The sequence below is a fragment of the Rissa tridactyla genome, chromosome 3 (genome assembly GCF_028500815.1).
Source record: "Rissa tridactyla isolate bRisTri1 chromosome 3, bRisTri1.patW.cur.20221130, whole genome shotgun sequence".
Lineage (NCBI taxonomy): Eukaryota > Metazoa > Chordata > Aves > Charadriiformes > Laridae > Rissa > Rissa tridactyla.
The window spans coordinates 52,925,375-52,948,470 of record NC_071468.1 but is presented as its reverse complement, the minus strand read 5'-3'; the positions used below and the strand labels follow the sequence as shown (position 1 = coordinate 52,948,470).

At 43.6% G+C, this 23,096-nt stretch overlaps 2 protein-coding genes across 2 annotated transcripts in view; one reads left to right on the top strand and one right to left on the bottom strand.

Annotated features, from left to right (window-relative positions):
• Positions 1–17,554, top strand: part of SLC22A3 (solute carrier family 22 member 3) — a 35,930-nt gene extending 18,376 nt beyond the window's left edge. The window contains exons 4-11 of the mRNA XM_054195084.1: positions 345–510; positions 1,564–1,681; positions 7,022–7,119; positions 7,256–7,470; positions 10,270–10,378; positions 10,582–10,694; positions 12,062–12,161; positions 12,927–17,554. Coding sequence (XP_054051059.1) covers positions 345–510; positions 1,564–1,681; positions 7,022–7,119; positions 7,256–7,470; positions 10,270–10,378; positions 10,582–10,694; positions 12,062–12,161; positions 12,927–12,984 — 977 coding nt within the window. The 3' untranslated portion in view covers positions 12,985–17,554. The remainder of the gene's footprint in view (positions 1–344; positions 511–1,563; positions 1,682–7,021; positions 7,120–7,255; positions 7,471–10,269; positions 10,379–10,581; positions 10,695–12,061; positions 12,162–12,926) is intronic.
• PLG (plasminogen) overlaps positions 17,449–23,096 on the bottom strand; it is a 63,324-nt gene continuing 57,676 nt past the window's right edge. Inside the window, exons 35-39 of the mRNA XM_054194858.1 lie at positions 22,645–22,719; positions 22,153–22,293; positions 20,325–20,431; positions 19,317–19,462; positions 17,449–18,126 (exon numbers count right to left, since the gene is read on the bottom strand). Coding sequence (XP_054050833.1) covers positions 17,965–18,126; positions 19,317–19,462; positions 20,325–20,431; positions 22,153–22,293; positions 22,645–22,719 — 631 coding nt within the window. The 3' untranslated portion in view covers positions 17,449–17,964. The remainder of the gene's footprint in view (positions 18,127–19,316; positions 19,463–20,324; positions 20,432–22,152; positions 22,294–22,644; positions 22,720–23,096) is intronic.

Genomic DNA, 23,096 nt, shown 5'->3' with positions numbered 1-23,096 from the left:
GGGCATGGATAAAAACTGTGACAGGGAGAGTGATAACAATTTACCACTAAGCATGATCATGATGCAGTCTCAAACCCCTGTTCTAGCCCCATTTAATTCATTGGTAAACACACAGTCAGAAACACCTCTAGCTGAAGAACATTGGGTGAATTGATGAGGAGGTGTCACCCGTGCTTGCCCTGGACAGCTGCGGTGACATGCTTACACTGCTGAAGGCAAGATGCTGGGCTAGACAGACTTGTGACCTGATACAGTACTATCCTTCCTCATGTTCCACCACTAATATTTTTCTGTCAAGTTAGGGTTGTTTCTATATTGTTTATTTTGGTTTTCTCTCTGCTCAGTGACGGAGATCGTTGGTTCTGACCAGCGGATCGTTGGGATCGTGATTCAGATGTTTTTTACCCTGGGAATTATGATCCTCCCTGGAATTGCATACTTGGTTCCCACCTGGCAGGGGATCCAGCTGGCCATTTCACTGCCCAACTGCCTCTTCCTGCTGTACTACTGGTAAGGTTGCAGTCATTGCTCTTGTCATTATTGCTATTGCTATTCGAGCACCTTGAGACTCCTGCTGTGGTCCCAAATCTTCAGTGTACAAGATGTTGTAGCTTAGGAAGACGATATTTGCGTATTGTTGATTTTGGCATTTTTAATTCTTTTTAGTGAATCACAGGCACGCATTACTTTCCTTTTTCTGCCCAGGGTTTGCCTCTCTCGTCAGCACAGCTCGCCCTTCACAGAGCCCTGCTCTGTTCCTTCTCAGCTCAGGGCTGGCTACTTATCTGGTTAATTTGATTGACCAAAGTCTGCTTTTCCCATCAGCCACGGGACTCCAGCTTTACCCCTAATTACGTATGCAGTTCAATCCTGAATTTGCCCTACAGTTCCCGTGAGTTGGGCAGTACAGCTAATGATAAAGCAGAGCACTATACCATGCTAAACATCTATCCCAGTGGAGCGCAGCCACCCTGTTGGCTGTATCCAAAGAAACTAATCCACATACTCTCTTCCTTCACATTGTTTCCTTAAACATTGCCTGTTGTGAACTTCTAAATTGTGAATCATCTTAACCCTAGGCTAGCAGAAACTGAAACACCAATCAGTAGTATTGCTTTGTGTTCAGTTTATAAAGTATGTATACGTCTGAGTGCGTGTCTATCTTATAATGACACAGCTAGAATTTTCCTGATCTGCCTGTACTTGGTACTAAACGTGTGTAGTGTCAACTTTAATTGCTCCTTGGTGTTCTACAAGCCCCTTGTTTGCTCATTGGTTATCATACCTTTGACATCCATTGTGCAAACACAATAGCTAGATTTCTTATTTTTCAGCTTTGTAGAATATTGATATAGTCTATTTCCTTCTTTCTTGCCCACAAGGGCCAGGTATTTTACAGCAGACTGACTGGCAAAGCAGTCCACAAAAGAGTTTCTGTATCCCAAAGACTGAAAAATCCCAAAGACTGTGTTGTGTATTAACACAGGCAAAAGGCAAAGGACTTTGGTTTACTCGCAATGTGGAAGGGCAAAACCCCTATTGATGACTTCTGTGTTCTTACAGGGTGGTTCCTGAATCTCCACGTTGGCTCCTGACACGCAAAAAGGGAGAGAAGGCATTAAAAATCATGCACAACATCGCAAAACACAATGGGAAATATCTCTCACCACATTACTCAGAGGTACTGTCATCTGTCTGAGCTAGAGGTTTTTTTTAAACTTTCTTAATGTTTTAAAGGTTCAGTTGTATTAAAATACATTCTCTTTATGTGATGGGCAACAGTCTTGAAGTGTCACACCAGAACAAGATTGTCAGTCCCTTACCTACTTTGACAATTGCAAGAGGGTAAAAGTGAACTGGCTGGAAAGACACGGGCTGAAAAAAGAAGTTTGCAAAACAATGAATCAGGTGTTTCATTTGCAACACTCCTACTTTAAAAACTTGTGGGAAATATCAAAAACTAGCCTGAGGGCCAATGGTGTTTCACAGCAGCTGCTGCTTTAGCTGACAGAGTGGAGACAACAGGATCCATTTCCCTGGCTCCTTTGCTAGAACTTTCTTTTACAACTCAAAGAGATGATTAGAATTTAAGTAAAAAATCAGAATTTAAGTATAAATTTGCTTCCAACCTAATAGCGGAAAAGTGTGCCCCAGAGTTTAAAACAGGGGAAGCACTTTCTGAGATCACTATTCACAAAATAGGACAATATTTTTTAGAATTACCGTCCTTTGACAAGACAAGTGGTCTTGATGGAGCTGAAAGGGCTGATCCATTTCAAATGGCACTGTCGTGTCATTGCAGCATTTGCCTTGTTCTGTGCTGGGTGGCGTTGCCTGGCTCTCAGACCGTGTTTACTGTGGCTTTGGCCTTATGGTTCAGTGACAACAACAGATGTGGACAAGGTTCTTGTTCTGTAACAAGCCAGGCACCTAAATGCTAGCTATTGTAATGTTAGAAATATTGTTTGAACTAAGGAAAAAATCTGCAAATTGTTAGCACACAGCAGCCCAGAGGTGGCATACTGAATATACTACAAGTATATCAAAAAGAAATCATGATTTTCTTATTGAAATGAATGAGCCACATAAAATGCCCATCAGTACACAGTAGTATCCTTTAAGCCTGCAAACATGTATATGCATATTCATTCATTTTTATACATATACAAAATTATCATGTGTGACTTTTAACTAAATTTTCACTGAGACTAAAGGCAAAGGCTTTGGGATGGCAGTATTTGGAGGAGACTGATGTTTTCCATCCTGTCAGGAAGGGATACGCGTGTGCTTTGTAACAGGTAGTTGGCAACTGGGATTCTCACAGCTTGGTATCTTACCTAGGTCTTTCTCGTTGCTCTTCTTAAGCAAGGGAGCACCTGAGAATCTAGCCCAGCTTATCCAAAACAATGGGGTTGCTTCACCTAAATCTAGAGTATAATTCTGGATGAAATCCAACCAATAATTATTGGCACTCTTCTGAAACACCAGATCGATGTTCCCAAATCTATAGGATTTTATTTACCTGGTAAGAAATAGGCTCCATAAATCACACAAGCAGCCTAAGCAGCTCTGCTTATTCAGGACCATTCCTGCTATAAATATAGAGCTTGCATGAAGTGCATGCAGGAAGAGGTATGTGGCAACAGAAGAAGTATAGAAATAGCAGTTGATTTATACCAATATTCCACTATCTTTCCACCTTAGTAAGTATATGTTAATGGCAGTTAATGACAGTCCTGGAAATTAAAGTTCACACAGCAGGTTCCACAGAGAAGCTGCACCCTAACTTATACTACGCTCTTAGGATATACGACTCTGCACTAATGATTTTGTGAAGTCAAAATTAGACCTATCAGCAGAGATGAGTATGCTGAAATATACATTTCCACAGCCAGCTGCTTTACTGATAAGCAACTTGTTCAAGTGCCATAACGTTGCTATAATGGCGTTCCTATGAATGTTGTGTTGCTCAGGGCAGCACACAAAGGTTAATGCTGGGGAGAAGGGTTTGTTAAGGGGAAAAAGTTATATATAACTTCCTTGGCCAAGAAACGGGATGTACTGGATAAGACTGTTGTACATCAGTGAAGCAACATGACAGAAGGAGTTTTGATGAGCAGTAACAAGCTAGGCCAGCAATTAGTGAACCATTTGTCTGATGGAAGCCAAGGCATCTTTGTGATAGGATATCACAAGGGTAGGAAATCGCCCTCAGCTGTCCCACAACGCAGAATAAGCTTTTCTAGTCATGTCGGAGTAGCATCTTGTGCAACTGGAGGACTGTAGACTGAAACCAGTGGTAGAGAAACAAACTGAAAAGACTGAGTGAGGAGAAAGAAAAGGGTAAAATCCATTTATTGTCCTTGGCTGGGGCATATATGCCAGTGAGATTCCCCCATCTCTTGGTCAGCATTGCTCAGTGCCTGGTGTGGCCCAAAGCACGTAGAGGGAAGGTTGTGCTGCTGCAGCTCCCGCTCTGCATTCAGCCCTGCGTTCCTACACCCACTTCCTCTCTCTAAACACCAGCGTTTTCAAAGTGTCGCAACAGAATGATGTGTGTCTTTCCCTGCTTTTTAAGTTATATTTAATTTTCTTCAGATGTGTCCCTGCTCATGACCCTAAGCCACTCACAGCTGCAGCAGATTAACCTCCACACATACAGATTTGTGCTGGATCTGTTCCTGGGACCTTTTTAATACACAATGTCTGTCATGCTTGGTGCTGTGCCCAGAGGAGAGAGAGCATCTCCAGGAAGTGCATTAGTCGTGGATCAAGTGTATTTCTCACATTAACTCCCGTTAGAATCCTCTTTCACAAAGCGACTCCAGAATTTCAGGCAAAGTGCTGCAGGTGCACAGGGACAGGGAGAAGAGAGAGGCATTATCCACCGATGCATTTTGCCTATGATTTTTCCAATGTGTCTGTACCAATTTCATTGGCCCAGTCCCTTACATGGCTCTTACAGCAGCCTTGCATTCTTATTGGCAAGCAGAAACCACAGATGACCTTTGTATGAAAACAGATAAACATTTGCTGCTTTTGCTCTGTGAGTTACGACACTGGTACCGTTCAGCTCTGTCCAGAACTCATTAAATTAATTGTAAGTTATATTTTTTTTCCCTCAGTTGCTGGTAATTATCCTAGCATGTTTTTTTTTTAAAGATAATTTTTTCATTCTTGATCTCTGTCCAAAAGCAGAATGGACTGCAAACAGCTGAGTAAGAGTTGCTTCTTGAGAGGGCTGTGGATCAACAACCCCTCTCCCTCTCTATATATTTCTACTATATAGACATACGTAGACATATATGTTTCTATTATAAATTAACTTACATACATATGTGTAACAGACATGCATGGATGTACTGTCCTGTGCAGAATTAAGCATGTGAAGAATTATAGGTCTATGTTATGAGAAATCTTTAAAAATTGTGCAGATGAACTGATATATAATTTGGTGGGACATAAAAATGCCAGGGAAGTTGGTTATAAAATGTCCTCCAGAGTTCTCAGATAGTCTATCTTTTGAAACACAGGAGCTGTCATTGAATTCCTGACTGCACTGACGTGAATAGCAAAGCTCTCCTTGACTTCAAAGAACAAAAAGAGGATTTTTTTTCCCTACAAAGAGATGACTTTCTACAGTGATTTTTCTTCTTTTCATCCATAAAAAAAATGCTCAGTCATGCTTGGGGTTATTATGACTTTATTAAGACATAAAAATATATGGCAGCAGCCATGTTGAATTTATCTTTAGTCATTTGGAAAACTAAAACCTTATTTGCACAAAGTCACAACTGGTGTCTGGCAGCCTGCTCTTATAAACACAGCCATGGCAGCTTTATAACCACAATATGAGAGAGTCCAAGCGCAGTGTAGAAACCCAGCAACCTCCTCCTGCCCCACAAAGGGCTCTGGCACACAGCAGACGTGGCAGAGCTTTGAAGAAAACTTCTGGCTCTGGTTACAGAAGAAAAGCAAGAGGGAGTAGAAAGGAGTTCAAACAAATGTGGGGTTTCTCTGTCCACCTACAAACTTTTGTGCCACTCGCTTATGAAAAAGTCGTGCGTAAATACACCCAGACAAATCTCACTGAAAAACATCTGTGCTCCCTTATGATATGAAAAACAAATACAGGGTGAAAGCTTTGGGCATAGCCCTGGCTGAGCTGATGAGACCCTTGGGCAATGCCTTTGGCTTTACCCATGTTCTCTTCATGGATCTGGATGTTCCCACCTGCTTCTCCATCCTTTCATGCATGTCTCCCCACCGGCCCGGATCGTTTTCTTGGGCTCCTGCACTCACATGGGCAGCGGGTGCTGTGGTCGAGAGAGCTCTCCTCTCTGCTCTCTTAGGCCTCCTCTCGGGGCGGGGGATGTGCAATAACTGAGAATCAAAGCGGCCAAGCTGCCTGAAATCCTCCTAAAAGGGGTGCAGCAGGTTTAACCCCATGTTTCCCACAGCTGCTTTGAGAGCTGATGGCAATCCTGACCACGGCTGCCAGTTCTTGGGCGGTCTCACGGTTTGCCCCTGCCTAAAACCACCTCTGCCACCTTCCTCGTCTCCCTCACCAGCCAAATGAATATACGAACAAAATGGCTGCCACCTGGCTTGGACATCACAGTTAAAAACTGCTGGTGACAGTTAAAAGCAGCCTCCATCAATGTGCCTAATCTCTTTTTGGCCCTGCTAATATTCTGGCTCCAGAATAGCCTATGGGAAGGAGCTCCAACAGGCTATGTGAAATCTTGCCCTTTTCTGTTATTGTTAAACTTTCTAACTAATGATTTAATTGAGTGCCTTATTGTGACTGTATTGGAGGAAGCTGTGAACAGATTTACTATACTTCGTAGGCAGTATGAGGACCATTAATTCATACTTTTCAGGATTTCTTCCAGGTTAAAAGCAATGCACAGCACAGTGCTTGTGTATATTAAGACCCTCTAAATTTCACCAGTTGAATGTTTTATAGCAGCACCCAAACACCTTCACAGATCTGCTCTTTCTCTCTCTCCTCTTTTCTTCCTGCTGCCCAGCTGTGCCACCAGCTGTGTTCCCAAGCCTATTGCTTGCTGCTCATCCCCTCTCTCCCTGCTTCTCGCAGCCCATCGCTTTGCCCTTCTTGGCACGGCCTCCTCCTCTCTGTCGCCTCTGGCAGAAGGCATCTCTGCTCCCAGTGACCCTGATGTGACAACAACTGCTTATTGCCTTCCAAGAAATTCCAGGTCAACGTCTCTCAATTTACAATGAGGAAATAATTTTTCCACTCTCAAGTCAAGATTAGTGATTTTTTTCTTCTGATTTTTGCACGGTCATCACAAAGGAAAGCCCGCAGCCGTGTCTGGTTATAAGCTATTTCCCATGTCTGTGCACTGCTCTGGAGTGCTAAAAGCAGCGAAATGGCTCATCAGCACCTTTGCTTGCTTGACTGGAATACTGCTGAGCACCATGTTTACATAGAAACTCTGCCCCAGCACCTGCCCGACCCCTGACAGCTGACTCTACTGCTTACGTTTCTCCTCAGATCACTATTAGCAACGAGGAGGTCAGCAACCCCTCCTTTCTTGACCTGGTGAGGACTCCCCAGATGAGGAGGAACACGCTCATCCTGATGTACGCCTGGTGAGTGCCCATGTCAGCCCAGCTTGTTACCAGGGCTGGGGGTTTTGAAGAAAAAATCCCTCGTGACTTTTAGGGTCTTTCCAGCTGCTTGCAGTCATTTGTTTGCCTCTCAACCTTTTTTCTCTTTCCTGTTTAGGTTCACAAGTGCCCTGGTCTACCAAGGGCTTGTCATGCGCCTAGGAATTGTTGGAGGAAACCTCTACCTAGACTTCTTCATCTCAGGAGCTGTGGAGCTACCTGCTGCTCTCCTAATTTTAGTGACGATTGATCGCATTGGCCGGCGCCTTCCCTTTGGAATAGGCAACATCGTGGCAGGAATTGCATGCCTCATTACTGCCTTCTTGCCAGAAGGTAATTCCCTTCCTAATGCCAGGCTCTTTAGGTCAATGACCTCTCTCTCTGACACTACTTAAGCAAGGACAGCAGAACACACAAAACTGTAGCCCAAAGTAAAAAAATGGTGATGCAAGCACAGCACTGCAGTCATGGAACAGTATAGATTGCTTATAGATTGCTCTGGGACATCTGATAGTTGTATCTTTGATAGGTGGTGAGCAACAAATGGGTGTAGTCTTAGAAAAAATGTGTATAAAGGCCCTGTACTGTTTTTGAAGGCAAATGCAAGGGAAGAGTATACAAACATAAAGGGGAAATACATTCCCTGACTTGGAAGACAATGATGTAAGAAATAGGTGGTTTAGCTGAGGCAGGTTGGTGGTCTTCTCATTTGCAAATAAAAGGATGCAAGCCACAACATGATGTGGGGGCTGTGGCAGACAACATAGAGATTGCTGCCCTGCCCTCACCCTCACAGGGGTTTGGACAATGTTAAGGGGTTGGAGGAAAGGTATGGCTTTTTATTAAGTCATTCTTATCTAGTTTCAAGGACAACTAAAAAGTCTGGTATTGCACATAGGCTTCCCAGCACTCCTATCTTTTCCTTAAATTGTTTTCCCTCCTGTGTATTTTTTTTTATCCCCAGGGAAACATTTGGAGGTGCTCTGAAGTGAGTGTTACCACATCAGCATGCTTTGCCTTAGTGTATCTGGGGATCAGCAGCTGAACAGGCATTAGAGAGACCTATTCCTGACCAGGGATGTTCCTGTCAAAGTAAGGGACAGTCCTGGCCAGCCTTAAAGGTTTTAGTTCCCAGTGTTATACCATGGGGCAATTGTTCTCCTAGAGGAGAGCCATAAGCAGCCATTTCAAGAGTATGACATACCCATGAAAACAGTCAGGTTTGTGGTAAGTGCAAAATGAAATCCTTCAAAGAGGTGTGTTGGTTCACCTCCATCTCAGTTAAGCTCCCTTTAATGGGATTCCTTCAAAAGTACTTTAAATTAATACCATACGCTTGAGGTGCTTCACTGCTTTACTAGAAGCAGAAAGAACAGGAGAGGGAAATGGAGAGGGAAGATCAACAGTCTGTTACTGGTGCAGGGACTGGTGGCTGTGTGGCCATGCTCTGGGTTGTTGTCACTCATTTGAATTCATTGGTTTGACCACTGAAGCCTGTGAGGGCTAATTCTGCTGTCCTGGCAGATTTTCCCCAGGTCCCCACTGCTGTGTGCCTCTCAGAAGACCCATCGCATGTCAAGGAATGCCTCTAGCACCTTCATGTATTTTGGGCCACGCCATATGCTGAGCACGGTGTAGCAGGTCTGGAGTTAGAGGAGGAGCATCATGTGGGGCTGGTATGGCTGGAGAGAGGGGAGAAAGCGGTGGCCTGGGACCAGCAGGGTGTTACCACCAGCCTGCTCTCAGTAGTGGTGAACTGCCGAGGGGACCTTGCCCAGGTGAGGAGAGGACAGCCTAGGGATTATATACTCACAAACCACACAGACCTGAGGTCCAAGTCCTACTTTCAAGAAAGGTCTGTTTATACAGATGGGACAAGCTGCAGCAGCAGCTTGTGAGCTCTCAGTCAGGCTGGGGTGCTCACACAGTTCGAGTCCCCGCGCAGAGGGAGGAGGCACACAGACGTCACCCTCACCTCAGGGGTCTGATGGACTGAAGGGGTGTCAGGGAGGCAATGTGGATTTATTTTGTTCTTTCCAGCCTTTGCTTTTCTTACAAGTGTTTGAAAACAGAACTTTTCAGGGCAAAGGCAGCATCTTGCAACATGGGATGAAATTTGATGGGGATTTGTTTGGTTGTTTTGGAAAGGAAAGAGCCCCAAGCATCTCATTTTTGGGTTCAGAGCAAGCTGAAATGTTTTCTTGTTCTTCCTGCTGAAGTTTTGAGAAAACACAATCACTGCCAGAGCCCTCTCCAGCGGCAGAGCTCCCCTTTGTGCAAGGTTCAGGCTTGTTGTTTCACTCGCCTCCCTGTCTGCCTGGTCACGGTTAGACTGCACAGGCGACCATCCTCTCCCAAGAGCATTGCAGAAGTGCTTTTTGAATTTCTTGTGACGCTCCTCCAGAGGCCACCAGCTCTCCAGAGAGGGCAGTCAGATGAGGGGTCGCACACGGTGAGATGGGATGGCTCTGCCCTGCAGTACGGATGTTACCATCGCACACCCTGCCAATGTATAAGGGCTCCCCGCTGACATATATAGGGCAGTGGCTGGGCACCAGAGCTGGAGCAGAGCTGGGAGAGCTGGGCAGAGCCACTGGGGCAACCTAGGGCCCCTGGGCCAGCCGGGCCAGGTACAAAGACAAGCACCAAGGAAGGGAAAGGGGAGGGTGGCCAGGAGCAGCATTATTAGGAACGTGTCTAGCGTGCAATGGCTAGACAAATTATGTAGTTGGCCTATTCTAGGGAAAATTATTTTACTGTTGCTGCAGATGCACCTTTAGAAGCAGCTTCTTTGTGGTTGGAAGGCTTTGGGAGGTGACGCTTCTTTCAGAGCACAAGTTGGACATGGTCATGGAGGCTTTTAACATTCATTCACCCACGCATGCTGTTATGCCCCATCAGAATCTTAAATCAATTGATTGGAAGTGATTTCTGATTCTTGAAAGCGGCCTCACACGGTGCTGGAAAGCAATAAATGCCAGTATAGATTGATGTGTACAGCAGTGGCCTTTCAGTCTGATTTGATCCAGTGTTTCTGTGACGTAGCTTCTGCTGCCAGGGCCTGGGGCTCTCAGAAACGTGCTGCTGGTGCAGCAAAGCATGCTTCACTTGGGTTTCTTTTTGACTGAACAGATATTCCATGGCTCAAAACGACAGTCGCCACGCTGGGAAGACTGGGCATCACGATGGCTTTTGAAATCGTCTATCTTGTGAACACTGAACTGTACCCTACAACACTGAGGTATGTCGAAAGCTCACAGGAATCTTTCAACTTTTCCCTCTGCTTTTCCTAATTCCCTGTTTCACCACTTTTTAATAAAACTTGGTTTTCTCCAGAGTGTTCTAACTTAATTTTGGAGCTAAGTCTACATTCTGCTCCTTAAACTGTTGGTTCATTTGTTTGGTAGCACTTTTCAAATATCTGGCACTATTTTTCTTTTGCAGAAACTTTGGTGTTTCCCTGTGCTCGAGTTTGTGTGACCTAGGTGGGATCATAGCCCCATTCCTACTTTTCCGATTAGCAGCCGTTTGGTTGGAGCTACCTCTAATTATTTTCAGTAAGATTTGATTTAAAATGTACTTTTGGTTTAAATATCCTCCGCCTAACAGAGCTTTTATTTTGGGGCAAAAGTGTAGTGTGTGGCCTCATCTCCCCCTCAAACCAGCCCCTCTCAACCTTCATTCCTAGAGCAAGAGGATGAACAGCAAATGGGTGAAATGTGTGTGATTTCATGGCATGTTATGGAAGAGTTCAGGTCTGCTTGGGTGACTTGGCTGAAGGAACATAAAAGAAACTATGTCGGGTGCTTTAAGAGTGAGAAACCTTACAGCTAAGTTCTGTAATTGCAGACAAATAAGCTTAATCTCCCAACAGTAGAGGCTAATGTCCTTTAAAAAATATTTGGTTTGGGATTTTTGTTTTATACAATTATGACTACGGTTGTTGTATAAACCATAACTACCTATTCCCATCAAACCTTTTTCCTCAGTTGCATTTTGGAAAAAATGAGCCCTGAGGATTAATTCTGTGGGAAAATATTAGTTGTTTCTAACAAGGAAGCGGGAGTCTGTGTCTAAACCAGACTTCCGGGAGATACATGTGACTGGGAAAAAAAGCAGAGGGGATAGGATAGAATAAGAATGGAAACTGGTGCTAATTAAAATGTTAGCTTGAAAACAAAAATGGAAAGACAAGAGACATTTTAAATGACGACCATCATTGCAAGAACAGACGTATATGGAAGTACTGATCACATTATCTAATTCTGAAATTCTGCTGATGCTGAATTGAGTAAACAGCTACAGAATCAGAGAGGAACAGAGAGGACCATGCAACAGTCAGGGATTTTACTTTTCGCTATAGCCCTTCTATTTTTTACTTATTACATTCTTTAAATTACATCTGCGCAGGAAATTATTCAAAAGTAACCATTATTGATTAATTATTTCAGATTAGCTCTCTATCTGAACGCCCTTTCCCAAGAATGAATTTTTATTCTGAATCACATAATGTACTTTGGCCATGGATACATGAAGGGAGTGTTTCAGGAGAATCTCAATGGTCTCAAGAAACTATGTGACAGAGGTCCTTAAATAAAGGCAGATCTGTCTTATGTGAGAAATACCATCCTGGTTCCAGTGCAGTTTGTATGCGCTTGCCCATGTGCACTTATTTCATGTTTTTAACTCCTAAGATCTCCCTTTTGGGTCAATTCAGCCTGCAAATGAACCCCTAGCCCTCAAGGTTTTTTGCAATAAGTTGAATTAATGTATCACGAAGGTGTTTGATCAGAAATAGCGGTTGCACTTTAAAAATCTCACTTTAACCTTAATCTGAATAAACTTTCCTCAGTGGAAAGACCTCAAAAATAAGAAAAGTAACAATTTTCTTATAGTTTTTGTGTTTCTTCAATGTCCATTATAGGTATTCTCGCAGTTGTCTGCGGGCTCCTAGTATTCCTTTTACCAGAGACAAAGGGAATCTCCTTACCAGAAACAGTGGAGGATGTGGAGCAGCTTTCGAGGTATGATATGTATATTCTTACATTTATTTGGATGAGGTTTCCTGAGGATGTTCTCCTCCAACCTTGTCAGCTGTCATAAATTATTGATGTTTTCCAAGTGTCAAATTCCCTAGTTAGGTTGATGTTATGAGCAGGTGCTACTTTCCTCAATAGAAATGTGAACCTCTCAGTATCACTAAGGCGGGTTGTTAAAAAAACCCCATGGGGATAGAAACCATATTTTTCTCATAGAGACACAAAGTTGTCTTGTGAACCTCTAGAAACAGAAAGTAATGGCGTGCAAGAGACATGCTGCAAAGTATAACCTGCAACTCTCTGCTCAAGAAAACCAGCCATTATCTCAATCAAAGCACCCTGTGAGGGAGGGCCCTTGATCATGGTATCAATCCCACGATTTGTGAAGTCACTGAAAAGTCACGTACAGGATGAGTTTATAGCTGAAGTGTTACAGGCACAGCTTTCCCACTTCTGGCACAGGGCAAGCCAGACTCTTCACTGCACTGCAGGCGCGCAGGAAACATTTACACCTTGGCTTGCTTGGCAGTAAATTTCTTGAGGAGCTAGTGCTATACATTAATGTTTCAAACAGAGGCTTTGGATATTACATCAGCAACTTTTTCCTGCTTCAGTGTACGAATTAAAGAAAGAGGAGATTTTTCTATGCAGAAAGTAAATGTTTCAGTACTGCAGCTTGGACTACAAGTTGGAGTACATCTTTTCTTGTTTCTTTCATCCTTATACCCCTCTCCCCATCTGTTTTTTCAGTCATTTTGGTAAATGTGGCAAGAAACGGAAACACCAGGACACCAACTCTTATATTTGACCTTCGAAGGATGGCACTGAGCAAAGAACTGTGTTCCCATAGTGGGAATTTGTTCTGCCACCTGCCACTACTTCAAAATTTGCTGCAGAGTATGGATTGAGCTCCATGTTCCTCTTCTAGGCATCAGGACGTTTAAAACAAGCAGTGTATTTTTCTATAAATATGGAATAAATTCATTTTTTCTGAGTATGATGTTTGCAGGAAGGGAGGACTCTGTGGTTCTTGGTAGAGAACAGAACAGCTTAAAAAAAGATGCATTATCCAGCTCAGTGAGCTCTTATTTATTTCTTTATACATTTGAGACATTCGTTTATTTCTACCGTTACCGTATACCTTTGGATGTGGAGACTTGGAAACGGTACTTCTTGTTTAAGATTTGGATGACTGTGGGGAAGAGAGGATGAGTATTTCAACCTGTTCTCCTTTGCCCCTGGAGAATCTGGACAAACAGAATATCTGATGTCTCAGGAAGGAGGATGCTGATCAGAGCAGTACTTTCTCTGGTCTGGAGGGATGGGAATGAGAGGCATGCATCAGGAGACCCTCACCCTGGTCTGCTCCTCTCCCCCAGCGAGCCTCTGCCACAAAAGCCCTGCTTCCCTACTTGTTCAAGGGCTTTCTGAAATGTGGCAGCAGTCCTCTTCCTCTCCTTCCCAGGGCTTTATGTAGGTGTCACATCCCACACAGGGCATTAGTTTTGTAGGTCAGGTCGTTCTGCTGCGCATCAGTGCCTCCCCCCAGACCCAGCTGGGGTTCACGTGCCACCCCATTCTCCTGTCCCCTGTGTCTCCCAAGGGAAGAGCTTCTATCTGCTCTCCCCTGTCGGGTGCTTTTGCAACTCTCTCTTTCAAGAGATGATCACTTCCCTTCTAAAACATGCTCTTTGTCCATGGCTACAAACAAAATTCACTCTCCCTGGCCACTGCCAAGATGACCCCCAATTTCTGTCTTCTATCCATTATTATTTTTAGTCATCTTTCTTTCTTGGGGACAAATTATTTGGGTTGTTAACAGGAATGTTAAGCTGTCTTGGGAAGATGAGCAGGAGTGATACAAGAGCTTTGGTTATGGACAGAAGTGTTAACTGGTCCTGGCTGTTTCAAGCTGACATGTAGCAGAATAACTTGAATCTGTAGCTCTGCAAGCAGATAGCAGGGACAACCTGCCTTCTCTTTCAGCTGTATGACCTTCATCAAGCATTGGGTCCTGGCCACTGACAAGTAAACAATACACTCCGTATAGTGAAGGACATGAGAAGGTGTGGTGGTGTTCAAATAGTATAGTTACCAACAAAAAATTAAATAAAAAAGAGAAAGCTGATGGGCTCTTGCAATGGTCTCATAAGCTCAGAAAATAACATGTTTGGCATAAGCAAATATAGGACTGAGTTTTGGAGGTTCGTACCTTCATGAGTGGTGCTAACATTACTGTAAGCGCAGCTGAATGACTACAGCTCCAGTCTCACCGCCTTAAAAGCACGTTTAGGCAGGTGCCTGCACAGGGGGATTTCCTATGGTGAGGAGTATATTGTGCATGTCAACAGTTCCCGTCTCTCCCTGCCTTTTCCCAGCAAGTGCCCTGCCCATAGCACTAACCCTGTTGGAGGAAAACAGGACCTTTACTAGTAATCTCAGTCTAATGTTTGCATGCTTTGAGCAGTTAGCGATAAAGGGCTGTCATTTAAGGCTATTTCTAACTTCCTCTGAGGCATAGTTAAAGGTCAATGGGATGCACAGCAGAAATCAGTAGTGATGGAAATATATGAAACTAAATGAGCATCTCATAATATATCATCTGGCTAATTGGCGATATCTAGAAGACAATCTCAAACTGGAGCTACTGCTGCAGGGAGAAAACTCCTCCTACACCAACACAAGTCTTCTGCGGATAGCTATTAACTCCCTGGGACTGGCTGGCAGAGACCAGCCCTGAACTGGAAGCTGTGGGCTTGCACTGGCCGGGTGCCGTGTCTCACCGCAGGGTGGGAGCACGGGCGCCTGGCCGCAGAGCTCAGCCCTGCCTTCCTCGCACCCAGCCAGCCCCCGCCGGAGGCACGGCCCTCGGAGAGCCAGGGTGAGGCGATCAGATGCGATGCCGTATGAACTGAGCCTCCCTCTTCTTTTTCATGTTTCTTCTTTGGGAATTTTAAATTTTTAAAATCAGTTTCTTAAACGCTACAGCAGTCTGAGAAGGACTGTGGAGATTATTTAAAGCTACGGCTTGCCAAAGAAATGTCAGTATTATTTGCCAGCTGCTGCTTGCGGACAACAAAAATGTGTTGAGAAGTGAGAGACATGAAAACTTGTTTCTGGCCTTTCAGACTGTTCTTTGTTTTGCGTAGCATCAAATATTGCTCTGAAGAGAATATAAGTGAAATATTTCACTATGTAAAATGGCTAGGAGCAGCATCAGAAGTTTGGATGTATTTATTTTCTAAAAATTCATTGTGTAAAGGACAGTAGGAAAAAGCCTGTGTATGTGTTCTAATATGATAGTACTTAACAACTTCGGGTAGACTTTGTATTTGATAATGGCTCCTGCGCTAACTTTTACCTATAATAAGGGGATTTTGTAAGATGGGAAATCCTCCTGTCTCTGTGGGACTTTGGGTTGCCTCATGAAGGTTGTGGACTGGGCAGTAACCTGTTGCATGACCAGTGGTTTGGTGGCTGTGGGGTTACCCTGTTGTGGGTGAATGAGGAGAGATGAGGTGGTGGAAACAGAGGGAGAACTTCAGCAAGGGAGGACCCCAGGGGTCACCAGCTGGGGTCATGCAGACCATTGTACTGGTGGCTTGTTTAGAAAGAGTTATTGTAAATTCTTATGTGCCTCAAACCACTTAATACATCGAGCCTTAAAGGAAAGTCCTACAAACTTCTCAGATGGCAGTGCAGAGTTCTCCTGAACTGCACGGGTTCACACTAAAAGGGCTGTCACGACGCACCTCACTGAGAAGCACCTCTTTGGGAGGGAAAAAACACTGCCTGCTTTAGTTGTCTTGCTTGTGTTATGCTTCAGTGTTAGAGTTCAGAGGCTCAGTGAGAGATGTGATGTGCATAGCAGACAAAGGATCCCCTTACTGCTGCCAAAGACACATGTCCAACATGACCACAGAAAGCCACGAGCTGTGTTCTTCCTGCCTGCAAAGAGATTCCCCAGACCAACAAACCAGTAAATGTGCTATTTGGTCCAAATCTGTGCTGCCACCAAATTTACCTTGTTATTTCATGTAGTCTGTGTGAGCGGTTAGTGATAAGTGGCAATTTTTACTGCCATTGATACTTGCGCAGAAGGAAAAGATCACAATTTAGATGCCTTAAGAGGTTATGAGGTGGGACTTCTGTAGCTGCTCAGGTGTGCCTAGGCATTTCTGGTGGGTTTGGCAAGGACAGCAGGGATGGGTTTGTCTGCCTACAAGCCAGGTATTAACCATGCCTGCAAGAGTTCACATTTGAAGAGCTTTACAAAACAAAGACCAAGCTGCAACACAGAATTTCTGGTGCTCGGCAAGTACTGCGTGGATTTCTTGGCTGACTTAATGATCCAAATAATTAGATACAGAAAATATTTAGAAGGGCGTTTGTGCCCAGCGAATCCCCTGAACCAGAGGGGTGGGTGGGGAATGCTTCATCAGAGCTGTTCCTGCTCAGGAAGGCAATGCCCCGAGATCATGGCTTCTCCCATAGTCAGACTCCGTGTATAGAAGCCTTAAAAATCATTCTGCCTCCTAACTCACTTTTATAGCTCCATCTCCCTTTAAGTCTATGGGACAAAAATAAAGAACTCCTAAGATGCAACCCATCCTTTTTGTATGTGCATGCATACAAAAAATAAAAAGACAATGTAAATTAAATGACACGCAGCTTGGCATACCTGGGGGTGGACCTCTGCACTGCAGAAAGTAGGCTACACAAATCCCTGCCCCGTAAGCAGCGGTGTTACTTGGAGTGCACTCAGCACACCCCGGGGATGCAGGAAGGATGCCATGCAGAGCCGGGGTCCCCAAGCGCCTGTGGGGTGCTCCCTGGCTGATATGCAGGGGGTGTAGTACGGAAGTGGGGGTTCAGAGTTAGCACGTAATTAACTTTGGCAAGCGTGAGCCAAACTTTCCCTGGAAAGCATTTCTAAAGGTCTAAGCTTTCACCTCCTATAAGCACAGGCATGTGTACATCATTTTCTTTCAGAGAAGAAAAATGTACCTGTAACAGTTATATAGTGAGATAAAGTTATGTAGTGAAACAAGTGGGTACTACGGACAAGAACATTTTATCATACACTAAATGCATTGTCATTACTTGATGTAATGATTGACAGTTACTTCTCTGTCTTCACTACAGACTAACTTTAGGGTGAGGCTATTTTTTATTCACTGTTTTATATCTTTGATGCAACCTTTGTACTTCTGCTGACACACAAATTTCCATGTCAATAAAAAATATGAAAATACAAACTAAACGTGTTTGCTTTTTTTTTTCCCTATCCTGTGTATTTAATGCTATTGGACATATCTGATAAAACTTCACGTGCATATAAGATGTACAGGGAAATTCTTCTTCGGGTTGTATCATTAAATTGGTAAAAGGCTCAGACAACTCATAGAAAATGAGAAGTATTCTCCTTTCTTCATTCACTGGAAGCACAATATCTTGGGAAAGTCAACCTTAGAATAAAAAGTCATTGTAGAACCTGATATAAGATTGAAATGCGGATGTCCAGTTACAGTTGAGGTTGGGATTTTTGACATGTATTTCAGAGGTGGGTAAGTCTATTGTCAAACATAGCAAGCCGTAGAACATAGAAAGAGGGTAACACACTGTCAGTTGGGTTTCTTGGCATTAACTGTTAATTTATAGCGATTTAAAACAGATGATCATATTTATTTTACTTTCTTATGAATGATTGTAGCTTTAATATTGCACTTGGAATCTTGTATTCTAACGTGCATACTGCTTTCCAGGAGAGGACAGTCCATACCCAGGATCAGTAGTTTTCCATTATAGTCTTAATCCAAGGAATATAATTGGAAACTCGAACGTAAACACCAGGTTTCATGGGTTGGGCACAGCCAAGGCCCCAAGAAGTGACTCCATGTTGGACAAATTTATCTTGGTCCAGACAGACAAGTGGTCCTCCACTGTCCCCCTAAACAGAGAGAGAGCAGGATGATTCTTTCATGGACAGACCCATGTGTGAGAGTGTCCTTCTCACAGGAGGCACAGAAACAGAAGTATCTCTCGTGTGTGAGGGCCACACAAGTTATATGTGGAGCTCTAGCCAGAGAAGAGTTCTCTATGCACGTTGTTGAACACTTTTGTATGTAAAGTCATCTCTTCTCATCACCCAGGTATTACATTTATTTTTGAAGTAAGGGGATTTGGTGAGAAGGAATCTGACTGCCCTCAGTAACTTAACTGTGCTTTCTCCCTCAGCCTCTTCTCTGAGATCTTCACAGCTTCCTGTTGTTACTTGATGATCCAAGACCAAGTGAATGCATGCATCAAGACGTGTTTTAAGACATGAGTGCACACCCCTGGCCTGCTTGCCCATCACAGTGCTCGTGCCTAGGGTAGCTGTGCTGTGTTGGCAATGGTGTTGACCTGCTGGCTGGGGCAGGCAGTCTGCTGTTTTGATGCGTCTTTACAGAGTCTTGTCTATCTTTTCAGGGAGGAAAGTTTCCATCTTGATTCAGTACATTAGGATTTCCTAAGCCCTTTCCTCTATTTAAAGAAACTGAAGAACTCAATTCCAAAACCTAGGCTTCTGGAGAAAGCCTTCACCCCACACATGTGAGATGAGCTGTGGCCAACCACACTCTTCCTTTTCAGCAGAAGGGAAGTCCAGCATGCATTTTGCCTCACCTGGTGTGATTTTCACAGGCACTGACACTTGGAAATAAGCAGTTCCTTTGGGCCTTGATATGCCTGTATGGCAGGCTCCACAACATTGTTCCTTAACAGCTAACTGAGATGTCTCAGGTTGTTGACTGAGCTAGGTTGGACATTGGAGCTAGTCTAGCCAAGGCAAGCAAAGTGGTCTGGGAATAAAAACCAGACTGTTAGTCATTCTAAGTCGGCTTCCATACACCTGGCTCAGGCAGCCATATTTTACCATGTGCTCTCAAGTTCAGGCTTATCTGGAAAATTAGCTGCCCCACTTCCTAGCAGCAGACGAGGGAGCAAGGGAAGAGCAGAATCCATGTGCATTTTTCAGTTCGTATGCCGCATGGTGTGGCAACATCCCAGGGCTAATTCTGAGCCTCTAAAGCCCAGAAAGAAAAGCACTATTTGATTTAAATGGGCTTACAACCAACTCGGATGCTCACAGACTCTTACCTGGCAGCTATCTGTGCCACCATGAATGTTCCCGGCACAGAGCTCGTGTTTTTTGACTCTACCATTTAAAAATTCAGGGCGGTTGCATATTTTATTCTCGATGACCGGGAAACCAGTTTCCTTTAAGTATCCATCACCACCAGTTCCTTTGCAAATAAAAACAAAACCACAATAAATGACAAAGGTAAATGAACATCTTCACAAAACAAACATCGAGATATGGATAAGCAGTAAAATAAGCATAGTGTTTATGCACTTTGCATATACTTTCTATGCATAATATGAAGTGATACCAAACCCAGTAAGCATTATCATGGTACTTATCATGCTCTGCCACCCACTAAAATCCACACTGCAACGATTGACCTTCCTACACCCACAGTATACCCATATGGATCCAGTACCCTCTGATACTCATGGGAGTCATTCCCAAGCCATTTTATTTCTCTGTATCTGAGTTTTCTTCTCCGTGGAAGAAAGGAAATAAACAGTTGAAAATGTCAGTATGGGCAGAAGCAAGGAGGCAGAGAAAGTGCTGATGCCCTTCTCAACCAAGACAGAGTGGGAGATTTTGAAAATGAGTTATGTTTATGTTTGTGTGAGATCTGAATGAGGCTGGTTGGGAGAAAAAAATCATTCAATAGAATGAGCGAACCCACTTTCATGTGATTAAGAAATAGCCCATATCTAGAAAACCGTTCCTTCTGACTGCATGAAAGCCCACTTTGAGGAAAAGCAGAGTGGACTGAGAGGTAAGAGTTAGCAGCTCCTTAGGTCTGATTCTACTCTTTTAGTATTGATTTAGGCGGGTTCAGTTTACATGGCTCTGAGTGAATCTAAATCAGAGGGAGACAGTGGAAAGAATGGCAGCACCTGCTAAATTTTGATGAACTAGGTATACAAGCAAGCTTGTGTGGGGTGTTTTTGGCACAAAGAGAATACACTTTGGATACGAGTATATACCAATCCCCAAACACAGAGCTTTCAGATGTATTAAAACTCTCTCACCTCTTGTATCCCCCCAGCCTGTCACATAGCACTCCTCTCTTCCTCCTAACACAGCATTTTCTTTTGGCAAACAAACTGGGATTACATGATTGTTGATGATTGCTGGCCTGAAAGAAACAAACAAGAGACTCATACGGGAACAATTATTAGCACATTTATCCCTGATACCACCTTTGGGTTTCTGAAAAGATTTTATATACAGTCGGTCTTCTGTCTTTGAAATCCTGAGCTTCAGGTAAGGAGTTTTTCTGATGTGCAAAACCGCTTTTGTTTTAGGCTCTAATCAGAGCCTCAGAATGTGATACACAAAAGGAAAAGATCTGAAATAGAGAACAGTCAGAGGCTTTTGATTCTAAAATTACTAATATAAATACAAGAAAATGCTTTGACTTAAGCCAACGCATAGCCAACAAAACCTAATTACAAAGCTACTTAGGAGTATGAATTAGTGGCATTTAACACATAGGTGTTAGCTTGCTCTGGCTGCATCCACTCTGACTATTTATAAATCACTCTCAAACTGTACTCCTAGCATGCAGCAGAAGCCAAGTCAGTCTGACTTGCCTTTGGGTGCAGCTAAAGCCAGGTTCAATTAAGAAGCTACACTAATTGTGCTGACCCTGTGTTGTGGTTTGACCCCAGCTGGCAGCTATGACCATGCGGCCATTCACTCACTCCCCCTGCATCCCCCCAGCAGGACAGTAAGAAGAGAGAGAAAAAGAAGGAAAAAAAACCCTTGCAGGCTGGGATAAAGACGGTTTAATAGAACAGTAATAGAAGAGAATAATAACAGTAGTAGTAGTAGTAATAATAATAATAGTAAAAGAATGTACAAAATAAAGTGATGCAATACAATTGCTCTCACTACCTGATGATCGATTGCTCAGCCCATCATGAGCAGTGATCGCAGATTCCTGCCCCCCGGCCAACCCCCATTTATATATACTGAGCATGACGTCTATGGCACGGAATATTCCGTTGGCCAGTTTGTTCTGTCTGTGCTCCCTCAGCTTCTATGGGAAGCCGAAAAAGTCCTTGACTGATGTAAACATCACTTAGCAACAACTAAACCAATATGTATTATCACCATCATTCTCATACTAAATCCAAAACATAACAGCTACTAGGAAGAAAATTATCTCAACTGAAACCGGGACACCCTGTGTCTCTTGGACCTGCGTTGCAGCCACAGAAATCAAAGAACAAGCACTATATGTTCACATCTGCTGGCAGCTGTATGGATGTTTTCCTTTTGATTGCACAGTGCCTCGGCAAGAGTTTCAGATGAACAGAAACAGATAAAAGAAGGGCCATACTGGGTATCACATCAAACTTGCATACTGTTTGCCCACGCACTGGACAGACCTTCTGGAAGAGGAAATCTCCCCACCACAGCATGGAAACGGTATGGGGTGACATCATACTAATATTACAGCTTTCAGTCCTCATTACCTTATCAAGGTAGATGCGCACAGGGAGAGAACCAGAGTGAAAGCTCCTCTAGGCGTTACCCCCTCCTATTTTGCTGCCACTGCCTCACCTCCCAGCAGCTGTGACCCAGCGCATTTCCAGCCTGGGTCACCGTCCCTAGCCCCTCCTCCCCCCTACCAAGGCAGCCCTTTCCCTTTCTCAAGCCCTGCAGCTGAATCACCTTGGTTTCCACCAGACCTTCTGCAGAAAGGGAAGAAAGAGAGGGTCTTAAATCGCTGATTGAACAGAGTATGTATAGAAAAACACATTTCCGCAACACCAGCAACCACTATTTTAAAATACAGACGAACCAAACTTGTCTTGTCAGAACGAAGGAACGCTTCAGGTGAAAATGTACCTGCTCAGTTTTAGCAGAGCAATGTCCGCCCTGTGTGGCTCCTTGAACAATTTCTCAACATCTCGTTTTTGCACTGATGGCTCTGATGCTCTTTCTTTGTGTAATCCAAGGTATACTTTATAGGCAGATGGCCGTGAGGACCTATTGGAAGTGATTGCACATGGTGAGCTGACGAACACACACTCGGGACATAGACCATTTATGATCTTATTGGGCACCTTGTTCTGCCAAAGCCAGAAAAATAAAGCCAGCTTTGACATAATTTCTTAATCCCTTATTAAGGCACATGAGATCAATTTGGCAAAAAATATCACCGTCACTCTTTGTTTCTTCCGTCAAAACTCTGCTTTAATGAATGGTAAATAGATTTGACTGAATTCTCAACTGTTAGCAAGCTGAGTTGAGAGACAGCTCAGGTTGGTTATTTTGTTTCTTCTCTGATTTTCTATCTAGTGTAAGAAAACGCTGGTGCAGGCTATAACAGATACTTACTTTTCTAGGCAGTGAGCAGCAGTAAGAACCCACTGAGGGTCTATCAGGGTTCCCCCACAGAAATGCAGGCCAAAACTGTAATAGAGCAGAAAGGCTTGAAAAGGGCATCAGTTTAAGGTGGGGAAGCGAATTCTACTGCGGTTTATCAGGTAATCTTTCTAACATGTATGCTTTTACAAACTAAAGACATCACTTCACATTTTCATTAAGAAGTAACACTTTACTTTCCTTGAACAATAGTTCTTACCGTGATGGTAGTGTTGTGTGGACATTTTTATAAGGCCTTGTAAAAATGCCTAGATCTTTGTTCTTAACCAGTGCTTCTATTACTGGAAAACCTTATGTACAGCAATGTATACCATTTTAGAGATTCTGGCTTTTATATAGCTCTGATCACAGTCAAAAAGCTCTGCAACTGGCCCTGATTCCTATTTTTGCTAATAACTTTGCAG